Raw genomic sequence first — 18,174 nt, 5'->3', positions numbered from 1 at the left:
AACCGAGATCTGGTTCCGTCGCTAAACAACATCAAGATCGAAGAGGAGCCAATTCAATCAGTTTCATGCAGCCAACATGAGACTTGACACACACATGTTCTTTCAAATAGCCACTGCGGCTGACTCCTGCTTCCGCCAACGGGCGTTTCAAGGATTGTGACTCTTGATACTCGAATCACTTCGGGCTATTTTCCGTCCGCAGACCCGGGACGAAGCGACAGGCCGCGCCACTAACCAACGTGTTAAGGGATCAAGAATTTTGGAATGAGTGTGTTCTTTGGTGACGACTCGACCTGGAGGCCCCTTGGCCTGCACCAGGCTTTGCCGCGGTGAGTACGATCGCTTGAGAGGGCTCATAACGTGTGCTGGATCCAGATGGCTTTCCACATTCTGCTCGAGACACGATTCTCAAGGAGGTTGGGGATCTTGGTCTTTGCAAAACCCCATGGACGTGACCGACAGAAACCCTAATTGGCCCAGGATGCTGCATTCCTCGAAATACGCCATGTGTAAAACGAGAGCTAGGAGTCAGGGACCTAAATCTCACAGCTTTTGCCTTCAATCTGTTCCCAACGCCGATCGATTGAGAAGGTCACTGCAGCTGGGAAGTAAGAAGGATGCGTTGGCACTCAACGGAAGGCGATCTCCTTTTCCGAGATTCTAGCTTCCTTCCCACATCGCGACCGAAAGTATTGCAATTCAGGCCCTCAAAATACGAAGCACGCTTCTTTTCCAGACCACGGCGGCCACTCTGGTGTCATCCTCACATGTAGCCTCCCGCACGCCCTGGACCTGGCCAGTTGCTCGAAACGTGCTTGACATATGTCAGGTAACGTATCACAATACAACCTGGCCCCCTCTCCTAATCCGCATCACTTGTCACAGCTCACGACAGCAGTTTTTATGCCAGGTATTTTGTTTTCTGTACTGTCTCTTTGCATCTTGTTTCTCGTCATTCCCCTTCCTCACGTTGATTGGATGCCTCTAGTACGACATCCTGCGTCCAGGGTGTCATAACTGCAATAGGCAAGCGGTGATAGAACCTGTTGGCATTTCCGGCAGGTGGACTTAAGTCTCCTATCCTTGGTAGATAGTTTTCAGCAGCTGTGATGTGTAGTCGCTAGCACGTTGACGGTGAACTCATCTAGATCCGGTTCGATCGCCTCTCTCCCTCGAGTCCTTGTGCGACTCGCACATCACTATGACGGCAGCGTGACGACTCTAACTATGCATGTGCGCCGGGGGTGTTTTGGTTTTGGCATGTAGGTGTACCATAACACATTATGCTTCAGGTATTGCATGGAAACACTTGCAATGCCCACCTATGGCCCACGAGAGGTGGATAGTTTCGAATTCTCTTTGTCATCGCAACTGGGCTCAGAAAGTCGTTGCGCGGGAGCCCTTGTGTTACCGGCCTGCCCCGAGGCTTCCGCCATCCCCAGTCAAGTGTGAGTTCACTCGTTAAACCGGAAATATCCCGACAGGTATGCGGTGCTGGCCTAAGCCTCGCAACAAAGGGGGTCTTAGGTGCTTCTCGAGGCTCCCTCCGATTTCAATGAATTGCTTCTCCAAGAAAGATTGCTTTTGGCGGAACCCTGTTGCACAATCCGATCTTTATCAGTCAACAGAAATTCCCCGAAGAACCCGGGTGAGGCCCACGTCATGGGAGCCAGCAGATATGACAGTTTTGACAGCGGCTTTGTGTTACTCCAGGAACATGCGGACAATTGGCCGCCGTACTGTGGAAATTGTTGAGGCCACCTACACGTTTGTCCGAAGTCTTCTCATCCATTTGTCTCGAGGGAAGAAGGCCGCTGGCTGAGAAGAATGAAACTTCAACCATGGCTGGGAAAAGTCAAGGAACTCAGTTGGTGGAAATGTATCTCAGGGACGGACAACGGCTTTATGCAATCTTGCTCTGGTCAAGCATTGTGAATCGTTGTGCGGTACCACTGGACTAGTTAGTCGAGGTGGCCTGTATCCAGGTTATTAGTCTTTGTGGTAGTCTGAGCTTGCGCTGGTACCACTTGTGGTTCTACGTGTAGACATTAGCGTGTTTCTAGTCGGGAGCACTTGGATAGAATAGGAGAAGGTGAGTGTGGTAGGTGGTGGAAGTATCTCCCGTGTCTCAACCATGGGAAACCCGTCGAGAAACCTCGTTCGTCATCGAGCTGCAGGGCACCTTAATCCTTGTGCAGTCCTCTCTCAGAGCTTCAGAAATCCGTTAGTCGTGCTCCAGAACCTTTGACTGGGTGCATATGGATATAGCTCTTGGATTCTGTTGCACTTGGGCATCTCGACGTGTCACTGGACAGGGTAAGATGACGGCCCTACAACCAACGCTGACTGTGCAAGGAAAGGCGAGCTTGCTGTTCGTCGTCACCCATGTTCTGCGCAGTTGGTGCTCACTATTGTCGCTCCAAAGGTCTTGGTCGAGACTGCGTCACTGACACAGACAATTCGCTTTGCACAAGGGTCACGGTGAAGACAACAACGTCTCTTGGAAAGGAACATCATCTCAAGGTGGCCATTTCAGGTATCATTTGCATTGGATGTGTCGACTCCCATCGCCATATCTGAAATAATGTTCGCATCAAACAATGCCCGAGCTTGGAGGAACGATCTAGATCCAACCAATATCTTCTCGCTATGTTGATGCTTTTTGATGTGAGGCTCCATGCCCCAATTCGTCGACAACTTGGCTCATCGTGAAATGCCTTGGTACAAACCCGTGCGATTGTGTTTTTTTGCTCGTTCAGAAAAAGATCCATCAACCCCAGCCTTCATCTACCAATTTATTTCTTTCCCTTCTTCTCCTGGGTCTCCTTCAGCACCTTCTTGACAATCTTCTGCTCCTCAATGAGGAAAGCCCGAACGATTCTGTCCCGGACGCAGTTGGCGCATCTCGAGCCGCCGTAGGCACGCTGGACGGTCTTCTTCGGTCGGGACGTAGTGGCGTATTCTCTGGGTCGGAGAGCGGGAACCTGTAGAGCGAACGTGTCAGAACATCATCCATCGTGTCTCTTGTCTTCCTCCAGTCGTCCTGGTAGTCTAGACTCGATCCAAGTCGGGCTCGGGCGGACACTACTTACACCTGGGAGTTTGATGCCGCAGTCACCGCATTTGGGAGCGGTTCCTCGCTTCTTGATGTGCAGGAGTCGGAGCTTTCCGCCTGGGGTCTTGATCACACGGACATTGTTCGAGGTGGTGTTGTAACTGTACGGCGCAAGATATGTTAGTCAACCCATCTCAAATTGAACTTCGTCCTCAATTCGGCAAACGAGGATGCACGTACGGGTTGCGACGGCGGTATTGGAGTCGGACGCCTGCCATTGCGACGGTATTGAGGGAGCAATGGATTGATGGAGGAAAAAGTTGGCTGGTATGTAGGATGTCGTTGTCGCCGTCGGCTCGATCAAAGTCCAAAGTCTTGGTCAAAATTTCGTTTGTGGATGTGATTCTTGGCGGATGGATGCCTGATTCGGCTTAGGGCGGGACGAGGTCACGTGAGAGAGTGGAGTATCGAAAAATAAGTCCCTTCGCCGCGTTGCGAGGCAAATGGACACGATCAACTCTTCACGAAGACACATCAATTCATCAGCATACCATAAGTCTTTTGGTATCGTAGGTGGATGGCCGTTGCGATACATCAAGGCTGATCAAGCTTGCTCTCTGGCCGAAGCAGAGGGTCGGGCGTGTGCGGTAAATGGTAAGAAATCTACCAGTACACTTTCTAGCCCGGACAGAAGATTCATCTTTTTCGTCGCAACAGTCACCTTCAGCCGCCTGAAGACATAGGATGGCTTCAATACCTCCTCCACCGCCTCCAGGATGGAATGCTGGCGCTCCTCCCCCGCCGCCTCCTGGTATGGCGCCTCCACCACCTGGATATCGCCCGCCCGTGGATCCTCGCGTCGCCAAATTCGCCCAGAAGAAGAAAGAATGGCTCCGGAGCCAGCGCAACCGATTTAGCGAGAAGCGGAAGGGCGGTTTCGTCGAGACGCAAAAAGCCGATATGCCACCCGAGCATCTGAGGAAAATTGTCAAGGATATTGGCGATGTCAGTCAAAAGAAGTTCAGCAGCGACAAGCGCAGTTATCTTGGTGCTCTGAAGTACATGCCTCATGCCGTCTTCAAGCTCTTGGAGAATATGCCCATGCCCTGGGAGAGTGCAAGGGAAGTCAAGGTCTTGTACCACGTCAATGGATGTCTGACCTTGGTCAACGAGATACCCAGAGTGATTGAGCCGGTCTTCCATGCGCAATGGGCCACAATGTGGGTGTGCATGAGACGGGAGAAGAGCGACAGACGGCACTTCAAGCGCATGCGATTTCCACCTTTCGATGACGAAGAGCCGCCTCTATCGTGGTCTGAGAACATCGAGGATGTCGAACCTCTGGAGCCCATCCAGATGGAATTAGATGAGAACGAAGACGGTCCTGTCTATGAATGGTTTTATGACCATCGGCCATTGCTCGACACTCCTCATGTCAACGGGCCAAGTTACAAAAAGTGGAATTTGTCGTTACCGCAGATGGCTACGCTGTATCGGTTATCTCATCAGCTGCTCAGTGATGTCGTCGACAAGAACTATTTTCACATGTTCGACCGGGAAAGCTTCTTCACCGCAAAGGCTTTGAATGTTGCGATTCCAGGAGGACCCCGCTTTGAACCGCTCTACAAGGATATTGATCCGAACGATGAAGACTTTGGCGAGTTCAACGCTATCGATCGCATCATTTTCAGAGCCCCCATTCGAACGGAGTACAGAGTGGCGTTCCCATACCTTTACAACTCCCTGCCGCGGAGTGTGAAGCTCTCGTGGTATTCTCATCCCCAGGTCGTCTACGTCCGATCCGAAGACCCCAATCTCCCGGCATTCTACTTCGACCCTGTCATTAACCCTATCTCATCTCGATCAGTAGCACCAAAGAACATTACCGTCAGCCACGAGGACGAGATCTTTGGGCCAGGGAATAATGAAGATGATGAGTTCGAGCTTCCTGGGAACGTCGAGCCTTTCCTTGCTGATGAGGAGTTGTACAACAATGAGACATCATCTGCCATTGCGTTGTGGTGGGCACCCTTCCCGTTCGATCGCAGATCCGGTAGAATGGTTCGTGCTCAGGATGTGCCCCTTGTCAAGCAGTGGTTCCTCGAGCACTGTCCGCCAGGCCAGCCGGTCAAAGTTAGGGTCTCATATCAGAAACTTCTCAAGTCATACGTTCTGAACGAGTTACATAAGAAAAAGCCAAAGGCACAAAACAAACAGGATCTTCTGAAGACCCTGAAGCAGACCAAATTCTTCCAGCAGACCACTATCGATTGGGTTGAAGCTGGACTACAAGTGTGCCGACAAGGTTTCAACATGCTCAATTTACTCATCCACCGCAAGAACTTGACATACCTACATCTCGACTACAACTTCAACCTTAAGCCCGTCAAGACGCTAACGACCAAGGAACGAAAGAAGTCAAGATTTGGCAACGCTTTCCACTTGATGCGTGAAATCCTCAGACTGACGAAGCTCATCGTGGATGCTCAAGTACAATACAGACTGGGCAATATTGACGCTTTCCAACTTGCTGACGGTATTCTGTATGCCTTTAACCATGTTGGACAGCTGACCGGCATGTACCGATACAAGTACAAGCTTATGCACCAAATACGATCATGCAAAGATTTGAAGCATTTGATCTACTATCGCTTCAACTCTGGGCCCGTTGGAAAAGGCCCTGGATGCGGTTTCTGGGCACCTTCGTGGCGCGTCTGGCTGTTTTTCATGAGAGGTATCATCCCTCTTCTGGAAAGATGGCTAGGTAATTTGTTGTCCAGACAATTCGAAGGCCGACACAGTAAGGGCGTTGCTAAAACCGTCACCAAGCAGCGTGTTGAATCACATTTCGATCTTGAGCTGCGTGCTTCAGTCATGGCTGATCTTATGGACATGATGCCCGAGGGCATCAGGCAGAACAAGGTCAATACAGTCCTTCAACATCTATCAGAAGCATGGCGTTGCTGGAAGAGTAATATCCCGTGGAAGGTACCTGGTCTGCCTGCACCAATCGAGAACATCATCTTGCGATACGTAAAGAGCAAAGCGGATTGGTGGATTTCCGTGGCGCATTATAACCGAGAACGAATTCGACGAGGTGCTACCGTCGACAAGACGGTTGCAAAGAAGAACCTTGGCCGTCTGACGAGATTATGGCTCAAAGCTGAACAGGAACGGCAGCACAATTACCTCAAGGATGGACCTTACGTGTCGTCCGAAGAGGCTGTGGCGATCTATACTACCACTGTTCACTGGCTCGAATCACGAAAGTTCATGCCTATTCCGTTCCCAAGCGTTTCTTACAAGCACGACACAAAGATTCTCATTCTTGCTCTCGAAAGACTGAGAGAAGCATACTCGGTCAAAGGCAGACTTAACCAAAGTCAACGAGAGGAGCTTGCCCTCATCGAACAGGCCTACGACTCCCCTGGAACGACTCTTGCCAGAATCAAGCGCTTCTTGCTCACGCAGCGAGCGTTCAAAGAAGTTGGTATCGATATGAACGACAACTACAGCTCCATCAATCCTGTCTATGACGTCGAGCCAATCGAGAAGATCACCGATGCATATCTGGATCAGTATCTATGGTATCAAGCCTCCGAGCGGAAACTGTTCCCGTCCTGGGTCAAGCCGTCAGATTCTGAGGTTCCGCCTCTGTTGGTTTACAAGTGGGCGCAAGGTATCAACAACCTCACCAATGTCTGGGAGACAGCCGACGGGGAGTGCAATGTGATGATCGAGACTCAACTATCCAAGGTCTACGAGAAAATTGATCTTACCTTGCTCAACCGTCTTCTGAGATTGATCATGGATCACAACTTGGCTGATTATATCACGTCCAAGAACAATGTCCAGCTGAACTACAAGGACATGAACCATACCAACAGCTATGGTTTGATCAGAGGCTTGCAGTTCTCGGGCTTTGTATTCCAGTACTATGGTCTGGTTATTGACTTGCTTCTTCTTGGCCTGCAACGGGCGAGTGAACTTGCCGGGCCACCTAATGCACCCAACGACTTCTTGCAATTCCGTGATCGAGAAACAGAGACCAGACATCCCATTCGACTGTACACCCGTTACATTGATAAGATCTGGGTCTTCCTCAGATTCAGCGCCGAAGACTCGAAAGACCTCATCCAACGATTTTTGACGGAGCAGCCCGATCCCAACTTTGAGAACGTCATTGGATATAAGAACAAGAAATGCTGGCCTCGCGACTCTCGCATGAGACTGATGAGGCACGATGTCAATCTCGGCCGAGCGGTGTTTTGGGATCTCAAGAACAGATTGCCTCGTTCTATCACCACAATCGAATGGGATGACACCTTTGCCAGCGTGTACTCACGCGACAACCCGAACTTGCTCTTCTCTATGTGTGGCTTCGAAGTCAGAATCTTGCCCAAGATTCGGAATCCAAACGACGAATTCCCAATCAAGGACAGCGTCTGGGCTCTTTCCAACAACGAGACCAAAGAACGTACAGCTTATGCGTTCTTGCAAGTCACTGAGGAAGACATTCAGAAGTTCAACAACCGTATTCGACAGATCCTAATGTCGTCGGGAAGCACGACTTTCACAAAGATTGCGAACAAGTGGAACACAACGCTGATCGCACTCTTTACGTACTACAGAGAAGCTGCTGTATCGACAGTGAACCTGCTGGACACGATTGTCAAGTGCGAGACGAAGATTCAGACTCGTGTCAAGATTGGTCTGAACTCGAAGATGCCTTCTCGATTCCCACCGGCGGTCTTCTACACCCCCAAGGAACTTGGAGGTCTTGGCATGATCTCTGGGTCTCACATTCTCATCCCGACCAGCGACAAGCGATGGTTCAAACAGACTGATACCGGCGTTACACATTACCGTGCTGGTATGTCTCACGACGAGGAGACTCTAATCCCCAACATTTTCCGTTACGTCGCCCCTTGGCAGAGTGAGTTCATCGACTCACAACGTGTGTGGACCGAATACTCCCAAAAGCGACTCGAAGCTCAACAACAGAACCGAAGACTAACCCTCGAAGATTTGGAAGATTCGTTCGACAGAGGTTTGCCAAGAATCAACACCCTCTTCCAAAAAGACAGAAGCACATTGTCCTTCGATAAGGGTTTCCGAGCCCGGACTGAATTCAAGCAGTATCAGATCATGAAGAGCAACCCCTTCTGGTGGACTAGTCAGCGACATGACGGCAAACTCTGGAATCTCAACTCCTACAGAACCGATGTTATTCAAGCGCTGGGTGGTGTGGAAACCATTCTCGAGCATACCTTGTTCAAGGCAACGGCATTTCCGTCCTGGGAGGGCCTCTTTTGGGAGCGAGCGAGTGGTTTTGAGTAATTATCCCACCCTTTTTGACCCAGCACACGTTTTCCCGCGAGTTTTTGACGTACTTTGTCACTCAGCGGCCTGCCTGCAGTCAACATTGGTATATGGCATAATTTGGCATGGAGTTTTACTCCCAGTCAAAGCCAGATGCGATGTCGTTGAGGGCGGGGAGGCCGTTAAATGATTCAATACGTTGGCGACTCCATTACCCTTGGCTTTTACTCCTTCACATCTCGCTTGTTCTGTAAAGATCTATTACTAATCTCACTTTCACTATAGGGAATCGATGAAGTACAAAAAGCTCACCAACGCTCAGCGATCCGGTCTCAATCAGATCCCCAATCGACGATTCACTTTGTGGTGGTCACCGACCATTAACAGGGCCAACGTATACGTCGGTTTCCAAGTCCAGCTCGATCTCACAGGCATTTTCCTTCACGGAAAGATCCCTACGCTGAAGATCTCCTTGATCCAAATCTTCCGGGCGCATTTGTGGCAGAAAATTCACGAGTCTGTCGTCATGGATTTGTGCCAGGTGTTTGACCAAGAGCTGGAGCAACTTGGTATTGAAACTGTGCAGAAGGAGACGATCCATCCCCGAAAGTCGTACAAGATGAACAGTTCTTGTGCAGATATTCTTCTGTTTGCCAGTCACAAGTGGAATGTGACTCGGCCATCACTTCTTTTTGACACCAAGGATCAAATTGAGGCCACGACTACTAACAAAATGTGGATCGATGTTCAATTGAGATACGGAGACTATGACTCCCACGATATCGAACGTTATGTCCGTGCCAAGTATCTCGATTACACCACGGATAGCATGAGCATCTACCCTTCGGCGACTGGCTTGATGATTGGTATTGATTTGGCTTACAACCTTTACTCAGCTTACGGTCAATACTTCCCGGGTCTGAAGGCTCTTGTTCAGCAAGCTATGGCGAAGATCATGAAGGCCAATCCTGCTCTTTATGTCCTGCGCGAACGTATCAGAAAGGGTCTTCAACTGTATGCTTCGGAAAGCACGCAAGAGTTCTTGAATTCTCAGAATTACTCCGAGTTGTTCAGCAATCAGACTCAATTGTTCATCGACGATACGAATGTCTATCGTGTCACTATTCACAAGACATTCGAGGGCAATTTGACGACGAAACCCATCAACGGGTAAGTCCTTGTGTATACACTAGTCTTCGTATATGCTAACAAGTTGTACAGTGCCATCTTCATCTTTAACCCGAGAACCGGTCAGCTTTTCCTGAAGATCATTCACACCAGTGTTTGGGCGGGTCAGAAGCGATTAGGTCAATTAGCCAAGTGGAAAACGGCAGAAGAAGTTGCTGCCCTCATCAGATCCCTTCCCGTGGAAGAACAACCGAAACAGCTTATTGTCACCCGTAAGGGTCTGCTCGATCCGTTGGAGGTTCACTTACTTGATTTCCCGAACATCTCTATCAGAGCGTCTGAACTACAACTTCCGTTCCAAGCGGCGATGAAAGTTGAGAAATTGGCCGACATGATTCTACAAGCTAAAGAACCGCAGATGGTGCTCTTTAACTTGTATGACGAGTGGCTGAAGACCATCTCTTCATATACTGCGTTCTCGAGACTGATTCTGCTCCTGCGAGCATTGCACGTCAACACCGACAAGACCAAATTACTGCTGCGACCGGACAAGACGGTCATCACACAGGCCCATCACATTTGGCCTTCGTTGTCGGACGAGGATTGGGTCAAGGTCGAAGTGCAGCTCCGAGATATGATCTTGAACGATTATGGCAAGAAGAACAACGTCAACGTTCAGAGTTTGACGAACAGTGAAATCCGGGATATCATTCTTGGTCAAGAAATCGCAGCGCCTTCCATGCAACGACAACAGGCCGCCGAGATTGAGAAGCAGCAACAAGACCAGCAACAACTGACAGCGGTGACTACCAAGACCCAGAACGTCCGTGGCGAGGAGATCATCGTCACGACAACGTCTCAGTATGAACAACAGTCCTTCGCGTCCAAGACCGAGTGGCGCACTCGGGCGATTGCCACGACCAATCTCCGCAATCGTTCGAACAACATCTACATCTCCAGCGACGACATCCACGAGGCCGAGGACGCGTACACGTACATCATGCCGAAGAACACGTTGAAGAAGTTTATCGCCATCGCAGACTTGCGTGTCCAGGTGGCCGGGTATCTGTACGGGTCATCTCCTCCGGACAACGACCAAGTCAAGGAGATCCGGACGATCGTCATGGTCCCTCAGGTCGGCAGCACTCGCGAAGTCCAACTGCCTCACCAGCTGCCGCAGCACGAGTACCTGAAGAGCATGGAGCCGTTGGGCATCATCCACACGACGTCGGGCAACGAAACGAGCTACATGACCCCGGCGGACGTGACGCAGCACGCGCGTCTGATGGCCCAGCACCCGTCGTGGGACAAGAAGACCATCACCCTAACGGTGAGCTTCACGCCCGGCTCGGTTTCGCTGTCGGCCTGGTCCCTCACGCCCGCCGGGTACACGTGGGGCGCCAGCAACAAGGACACCCAGTCCGACAACCCGGCCGGGTTCTCGACCTCGTTCGGCGTCAAGACCCAGCTTCTCCTGTCGGACAAGATCCGCGGATACTTCCTGGTCCCCGAGACCGAGGTCTGGAACTACAGCTTCATGGGCGCCGGCTTCTCCACGGTGGAAAAGAGACCCGTCTACGTCAAGATCGACACGCCGAGACGCTTCTACGACGACAGGCACCGGCCTATTCACTTCAGCAGTTTCAATGAGTTGGAGGATATTTGGGCCGACAGGGAGGATGTTTTTGCATAAAGAGAAGAAGAATACGAAAATACCTGCGTTCATGCATGCACGCGTGCCGTCGCCACAAGCTTTCACCACGCTCTACTTGTTTCTCTCTACATTCTGTACATATTTGACGCGACTACCTACTTTAAGAAAAGGCGCAAGAAATCATGATGCAAATTTGGAAACGAAGAAAAGAAAAGAAAACCAACAAGGACGATATGTACGGAGGTATTTCTGTGCGCGTGAGAGAGAGAGAGAGGAACTCGTCTCCCCATGTAGTATTTCGATTGGTTGGAAGTTGTATGGAATGGCTAAATTACCCTGCCCTCGACATGCGCGATTTACTTCAAGTGATGTATCTATCTAGTTAAGAGATGTGCCTCTTAGATCCATTGCAGAGTCAAACAGCTCAGCTGTTCAAGTCCTGCACGATCATTTCCTGTGTTAATATGCGTGCAAAGTCGACGTCCCCATCGACAGTAAATGACTCGAATGGATCTTCCAGGCTCTCCTGGGTCATCACCCCGAAATCATCAGCACTATCGATGAGACTCAGTTCCTCCCCTTCTCCGGAACAAAAGGTCGGAAGCTCCTCTTGCGGGCCCAGGCTCCCAGGGAACGCTCGGGAGACGGCTTCGGATGGGGGTTGATATTCAAAGTCCAGACTGCTGAATAGTCGAGGCGACTCGCGTCGTTAGTTTGCGCTTCCTCGAGGTGACGGCTGACTGTCCAGAGCGACTCCGCTGTCGGCGATCGAGCTCGTAGAAGTGTTGTGCGGCATCGACTGCAGGCCACTGCCGCCTGGTAACCCGGAAGCGGATTGAGAGACACGCCAATGCCAATCTTCGAACAGGGCAATAATTCCGTGGCCGATCAATCTTTCCAGTGCCACATGCTGTTGTTCCGTGTTGAGTCCTAGTGGCAGTGAGGATTGTTCCGACTGGATTTGTTCCCTGACGAACGCCGGACCAAGATGGAGGCAATATTCACGGAACTCGCACATCTCCAGCGACAAATCAGTGTTGAGGTAAGCCGAACTTGGCGGGAGACGTCCGGGGAATAGCAATTCCCATATCGCAAACCACTGCTCCTGCTCGTTGAGGCTCGCTTTCGATTTCCGAGATAGTTGCCTGCTTTGGTGGTACGAGAGGCCGTCCAACACAGAGGGATCTTGTCTTTGGCACGTCCCAGTGTCGACATGACTTTTAAGACTCTCCTCGTCCTCAAATTGTGTGTCAAAGCAGCGCTGACAATAGCGCAGAGGGGTATGGCGCCGAGAGAGATGTTGCTTCACGTCTCGAATTCTGCTATGTTTGTCCACGCAGCATTTGCGATACCTGATAGGATCCAACTTCAAATAGGGGCAAGCCAGTGACTTCTGCCGTGTTTTCTCATTACTTACTTTCAACGTCTTCGGCGGAGGCATAGGCGGGCCCTCTTTTTCTGGATCGTCGGGATCCTCATCATCGGCTCGTCGTTGTCTGGTTCTCTTTTGAGATCGCCCAGAATCATTCTGAGCTTCAGAGGATCCATCCACACTTGTTGAACCCGCTGAGCCCGTTGACACTCCCTGGATCTCCGACCCAGCGCAATCTCGGATACTGCTGCGGAATCCTGATAGAAGCCGATGTAGTACGATGTTGAGAGACTCATTCGCCCCTTCATCAAGGTCCAGTAGCTCGGGATCTTCGGAAGAACCAGAAAGTGAAATCAAGTCCGAATCTAATGAATAGTCTGGGGATCCTGCCATGGCATCAGGTTCAATGCCCACTGCGGACAAATATTTTTGAACACTTGGTGACACTTGCTCCTCCGTCTGAACCTTCCCAAATCTCGGCCGTGGGTGCCTTAAAGTTGAGGGGACCATTGTGCCAAAATTCGACGAACCAGAACCGGTTTCATGGCTACATAGCTCGTGACCCAGGGAGCGGACCTTGTCCTGTTGAGAGAGCCTTAGACTCTGAGACGAATCTCTCTCTATGGGAGGAGAAGCGACTGTGATCTGAGTTTGAAAACGCGCATTGTTGGTCTCATGAATACTGAGCATACGCTTGTAGTCCGTCGTGGGCATGCCCTCGTAGTCCAAATCTGCAACTATTAGTGAATCATCGTCATGTCCAAATCTAGTTTCTCACCTGCTACCATAGCAGCCTGAAATCCCATGCAGATGATCAGAATGTGTCTACCGGTTTCCAGTCTTCGAAGATCAAAGTTCCCAGAGTAGGTTTCAGCAGGACCGTTCCCACACGAAGGATACAGATTGAGCGAGTTGTGGAAGGGATGCCAAAGGTGTATATTGCCGGTACATTTTATCAAACAGAGAGTAGTTTTCCGTCCGTTTACCATGATAAAACCATGGTTATGCGAGGCCTCGTCAGCGCCTAATAAACTCAACAGGGTCTCAAAGGAGACTTCGAGTCCTGGATAGCCGTTCGGCCTCCGGGAGACTGGAAATCCTGTAATAAGAACGCTATTTCCAACTAGCTCCTGCCAGCGAGTCTGCTTGTCCAGCACCGAATCTTCCGAACTCATCGGAGATGAGACGGGGAACAATATTTCATAGCTAACTTGAGACGTTGTTTTTGTTGAAAAGGGAGCCAACTGATACGGTTGTTGGTTCTTGCGAAGCGATGGAGCACACGTGGAAACCAATCGCCGATCATTGTAGCACTGCAGCGCAGCTCCTAGCCACGAGAGTTGTTCGCCACATTCTGCAACGAAGTACGCAGGTCCAATAGCGGTGACGATCAGGTACGACCTCACGATGATGGCTTCCAGCCGTGTTTTGTCCGCGAAAACCACTAATATCATGCAATTGTTAGCAACATCCGTCTTGCTCGTGGACACTCTTACCTGAACAATGACGGTCGTGACTGGCAACCGCCTCCTGTATGACATCCAGAAGCCGACAGCCCCGTCCAGGCCAAGTTTGACCCAAGTATTCTCTGATGGTAAGTAATTGAGCTTCCTCTATGGAACCTGTAATGGTGATGAGATCCGCATAAGATTTTTGAGATCCAGTTGGTTGCTTGTGAGTTTTGCGTAGAAATCTCTGCTCTGTTTTGCCAGACCATCGAAGGTGAAATTGTCCTTCGTAAGCATGAGGACCGCGCCGTCCGCTAATACGTCCCGTGGGAAACTCATCCATAATCTTTCGGCGAATGTCGTCGATCATGATACAAGGCTGCGTCTCACTACATTGGAGGACGGATTCCGTCTGGAGGCTCGTAAGAAACCATTTGTAGGCGTAACTATCCCTGATAATGCTGTTGTAAAGAGACAAGTCTGTTAGGACAGGAGGTTCGTCCTCCAATTCTTCAACTCCTGTGTAGAGGTCATCATGGTTTGCCGGATCCGTATGGTCTGTTCCAGCCTTGCTTTCCCACATCCTCATCTTATCATCCAGAGACATGTCTGTGGTCTTTCGGTCACTGCCTGACTCGCCATTGTCTTCGCCTTGGAAAATTGTGTCCAAATATGTGGCTATGTTCCTGGTTAGGTCAGTTAAAATCACCTAGGCCAATGCTCTTCTGGAAAAACTCACTTATTTTGGCTGTGAATGAAGTACATGATTTCTCGGTTCACGGGAGCAGAAGACTCGAAACCAATCATTATGGCGAAAGCCTTGATGAGTCTTGGAAGCGCCTTGGAAAGAGAACTCCACTGATGGACATCGAGATCTGGTCCGATTTTACGGAAGATGTCGTTGCATAGCTCAATGGCATAATTGTGTACCTCAGCAGGGGCCACAGAAGTCGCTGCAGAGTAATGAGTTTCGGTGTCTTGCCTAGATTCGTCGTCTATTGTGTCTGAGGACAACGAGTTGTTAAGATCGTGAGGTGGGACCCTGGCATCTGTGGCGTAGTGCAAATTAGGTAAAGAACCGTAGCCGGAATCGGTGAAAGACGGTTCGTTCTGAGTATCCTTTCTGGAGTCATTTGCAGGAATATGTTGCACAGCTTGAACATTAAGTTGGTCCGGGTTGGGGCCTCGGTGGTTCTCCCTTGTAACTCTCCAACGGCGTGGAAATATATCAATTGTCTCTCTGAGACGGTCGAAGGCACGACTATGCCCTTCGCCATAGAGCAAGGGCATTGAGGCACCCAAGATTCCCAATAGACAGTAAGCCTCGTCTTCCTCCCGTTTGGTTTGACGTCCGCTAGCCCACCGCAGTCGCTCATTGACAGGAAAGTCCTTCAAAGATGTACCACGGAGAGCGTGGATTGGAATGGTGGTGATCTCGTGGATGAGTCCTTCGAGCGTCCTTTTATTGCCCAATAGTGTCCCTTCCCGTGAGAAGAACTCAACGGAAGCCGGTGCAAGAAGTTCTGGGAGAGTCCAGCCCCGTGTAAACCATCTGCTTCGCCGAAACTGGGTTTCCCATGCCACATTTGCGTGGTCCTTATCTTCCTCGCTAGCTGATACATCTGATAGGTAGACGTAGCATTTGACGGCATTACGGTACCAGCGAAACATGAAGTTGACTGCCACGGTGATTTCGGCAGAAGAAGTTTTGTCTATACAGCATGTGTCCACCCAGAAGTATAGCAGGCCGTCCTTTTCGGCTTGTTTCCTGCAGAACTGAATCTTGGACCAGCCAGCCTTTTTCAAATAAGACCCATCTCCAAGATCCTGAAAAGATACTTCATCCGCATCAGTTCCCCAAGTGTGCGAGAGTATTGCATAAGCCGGAGCATTCTCTTCAGGATAACACCTGGTGAGCTCGCCGTGACCGTCAACTTTCAACAGTCGCATAGTTTCATACTTTTCTTTCAGAAATCCAAGGAGAGACACAGTGGTGTATAGAAAGATTTATAAACCGCTCGCAGATAACGTGGGCGGCTTATTCCTGGAGTTGCTCTCGATGATCAATATTGTGTAATCGTGTGTAAAATGTGCACACGGTGTAGCAAACTCTGCTTGAAAGAAGTCAGTTCGCAAGCTTGAGAAAAAGTGTGAGGAATCTTCGATCAGGCTGATAGACCTAAAACAGTCGCCCGAAAGGCACAAGTGTGCTTTATGCTCCTATTGGTACAGGTTGCATCTGTTCGCCTGCATCTAGCAATCACCAATCATGTCCAAAGGCACCACAGTGCTTTTTACTTCTTTCGAATGCGTTGTGTTATACCGCGTCGCGACCTCAAAGACTCGATACCCCACAGTGATGGCTTCTTATGCACAATCGCAATCGTGGTTTCGAAGTACTGCTCCTGTAAATGTCCCGGTCACCAAACCAGAGACATCAGCCATGGTTTCAAGAAGCACATCGACCCAAAGTTGGTTGTCTGTAGTCTTTAACAAAAGTAGGACTCCTATTCTCAAAAAAAAAAGACAAGCAATAGACTTCAGCCGACGTGAGCCCACACCTTGACCAGAAGCATTCCCCATGTCTGCTAGGTCCGACGTATCAGCGGCCATCACCGAGGATGGTAACAAGTGAGTTGGTGGACATTCTTGAGTTCAAAGATCCCATGGAGGAGGCTAGTCGGCTGACGTGGATTCAGTCGCGAGAGGTGCACAGAGGGATGGATGCTCGACATGTATCTCACTGATGTTCACAGCGTCACAGAGAGGGTTGCATTTTCACAGCAATCGACGAAGAGATCAGAAGTTGTATCTGCAAAGGAGACCGAGATTGAAGAGGTCCTCCGTGAATGGCAAGCATTGTGGGAAAGTAAGAAGTAACTTGACGGCTCACGGTACGGGCGACAGGGAGAAGCTGAGATCTTCGTGGGGTCCCGACTTGAGAACGTCATGAGTCTTGACATTTTCTTTGTGAACCCTAGGAGCAGTGTCGACGAGGACTTCGAAAGTGCAAGCTTGAAGTACACTTCGGACCAATATAAGTACAAAGCGCCGATGTCGAAAGAATACCTGGTACAATTAGACTCCCCTGAATCCCAACGGTATCATCAGTGCCGCAACCTGGTCCACGCCCCTCTCCGTTGCGAGCAGATTATACGCTGCCGCCGCGTTCGGTGTGTCCATCACGTCCACTTTGATGCCTAGGTCCTCGGAGATGTATTTACGTGTTTCCTTGCTCAGCATCCACAATTTCTCGCCCGTGCCAATGATGAGTAGATCTGGCTTCGGGTACAAGAGACCCAATACGCCCAGGGAGGATAGGGGGAGCGTCAGAATGCCACGCTTGGATAGAAAAGATGAAAAGCCAGGCCCACCACCACTTGTGTCCGTGTTCCAGGGAGTCCAAACAAAAGTTTCACCATCAAGCAACATCACACCCATCCCGCTGTGTGTTTGCGTGCCGTTGTTCAAGTGGAAGCCGTCATGGGTGCAGGCGTCGATGGCCGTGGCTGGGACTGCGACGCCCGAGGTCGTGAGTATGTCCATTGCCGAAAAGTCGGTTTGCGTGTCTTCAGTCGACGCGGGCCCGCGGTCGTGGGATTTGGGAGCACGTGGATTGAGGCGGTTGACACCGGTACTTGCTCCGCCTGTACCTGAGCTTGCATTTGTAGTTGCACCTGTGCCTGCGCCCGCAACTGTTGTGGGGGGTGAGTGTTCATTTTGAGGGCGGCGTCTCGTAGGCGAGGCAGAAGATGAAGATGAAGCTTGCGGTGCGTGACGAACGATGGATGTCGAGAGAGGACGCAGTTGTGGAGGAGCCAGTAGAGATGGTCGGGAGAGTGGTGATGTGCAGACACGGTGGAACGTGTGAGGTTTGCGGAGTGGTGATGATGATGATGATGAAGATGTAGCCAGGCGCAAGGCCCGAAGAAGGTCTAGAGATGGAACTCTCATGGTTTCTACAACGCAAGCCAGTACAAGTAGTGGTGAGTGACCTGTGTGCAGGGTGAGATTTCGGATGGAGAGAGGTCAGTTGGCTCCGCTTCGAGGGAGCGAGTCGATGATTCCGAGCTTAGAGCGTGGCGTCCCTGGCTATCTGAAGGTGAATGCCGCGTCAGAAAGATTCGTACTGAATCGCAATAGAAATAAGAGAAGAAATTGTGTCCAAGTAGCACTCTACGAGAGCATAAGGAGC

General features: G+C 50.4%; 4 protein-coding genes across 4 annotated transcripts; 1 reads left to right on the top strand and 3 right to left on the bottom strand.

The window, feature by feature from the left end:
* Positions 1-2,795: 2,795 nt before the first annotated feature.
* On the bottom strand, positions 2,796-3,333 carry PV08_03360 (60S ribosomal protein L34-B; the record flags this gene model as incomplete). Its single annotated transcript, XM_016377716.1, has 3 exons — positions 2,796-2,984; positions 3,093-3,216; positions 3,296-3,333. 3 exons carry the CDS (start codon positions 3,331-3,333, stop codon positions 2,796-2,798), a joined length of 351 nt encoding a protein of 116 aa, XP_016239286.1.
* Positions 3,334-3,799: 466 nt separating this feature from the next.
* On the top strand, positions 3,800-11,198 carry PV08_03359 (pre-mRNA-processing-splicing factor 8; the record flags this gene model as incomplete). Its single annotated transcript, XM_016377715.1, has 3 exons — positions 3,800-8,391; positions 8,663-9,547; positions 9,599-11,198. The coding sequence occupies 3 exons, from the start codon at positions 3,800-3,802 to the stop codon at positions 11,196-11,198; spliced, it is 7,077 nt and encodes a 2,358-aa protein (XP_016239285.1).
* A 670-nt stretch (positions 11,199-11,868) lies between these two features.
* On the bottom strand, positions 11,869-15,929 carry PV08_03358 (uncharacterized protein; the record flags this gene model as incomplete). Its single annotated transcript, XM_016377714.1, has 4 exons — positions 11,869-13,262; positions 13,310-13,975; positions 14,028-14,665; positions 14,719-15,929. The coding sequence occupies 4 exons, from the start codon at positions 15,927-15,929 to the stop codon at positions 11,869-11,871; spliced, it is 3,909 nt and encodes a 1,302-aa protein (XP_016239284.1).
* Positions 15,930-17,057: 1,128 nt separating this feature from the next.
* Positions 17,058-17,933, bottom strand: PV08_03357 (uncharacterized protein; the record flags this gene model as incomplete). Its single annotated transcript, XM_016377713.1, has 1 exon — positions 17,058-17,933. The coding sequence occupies one exon, from the start codon at positions 17,931-17,933 to the stop codon at positions 17,058-17,060; it is 876 nt and encodes a 291-aa protein (XP_016239283.1).
* Positions 17,934-18,174: the final 241 nt, after the last annotated feature.

This window comes from Exophiala spinifera (assembly GCF_000836115.1).
Source record: "Exophiala spinifera strain CBS 89968 unplaced genomic scaffold supercont1.2, whole genome shotgun sequence".
In the NCBI taxonomy this organism is placed as follows: Eukaryota; Fungi; Ascomycota; class Eurotiomycetes; order Chaetothyriales; family Herpotrichiellaceae; genus Exophiala; species Exophiala spinifera.
This window is presented reverse-complemented; position numbering and strand designations above follow the sequence as displayed.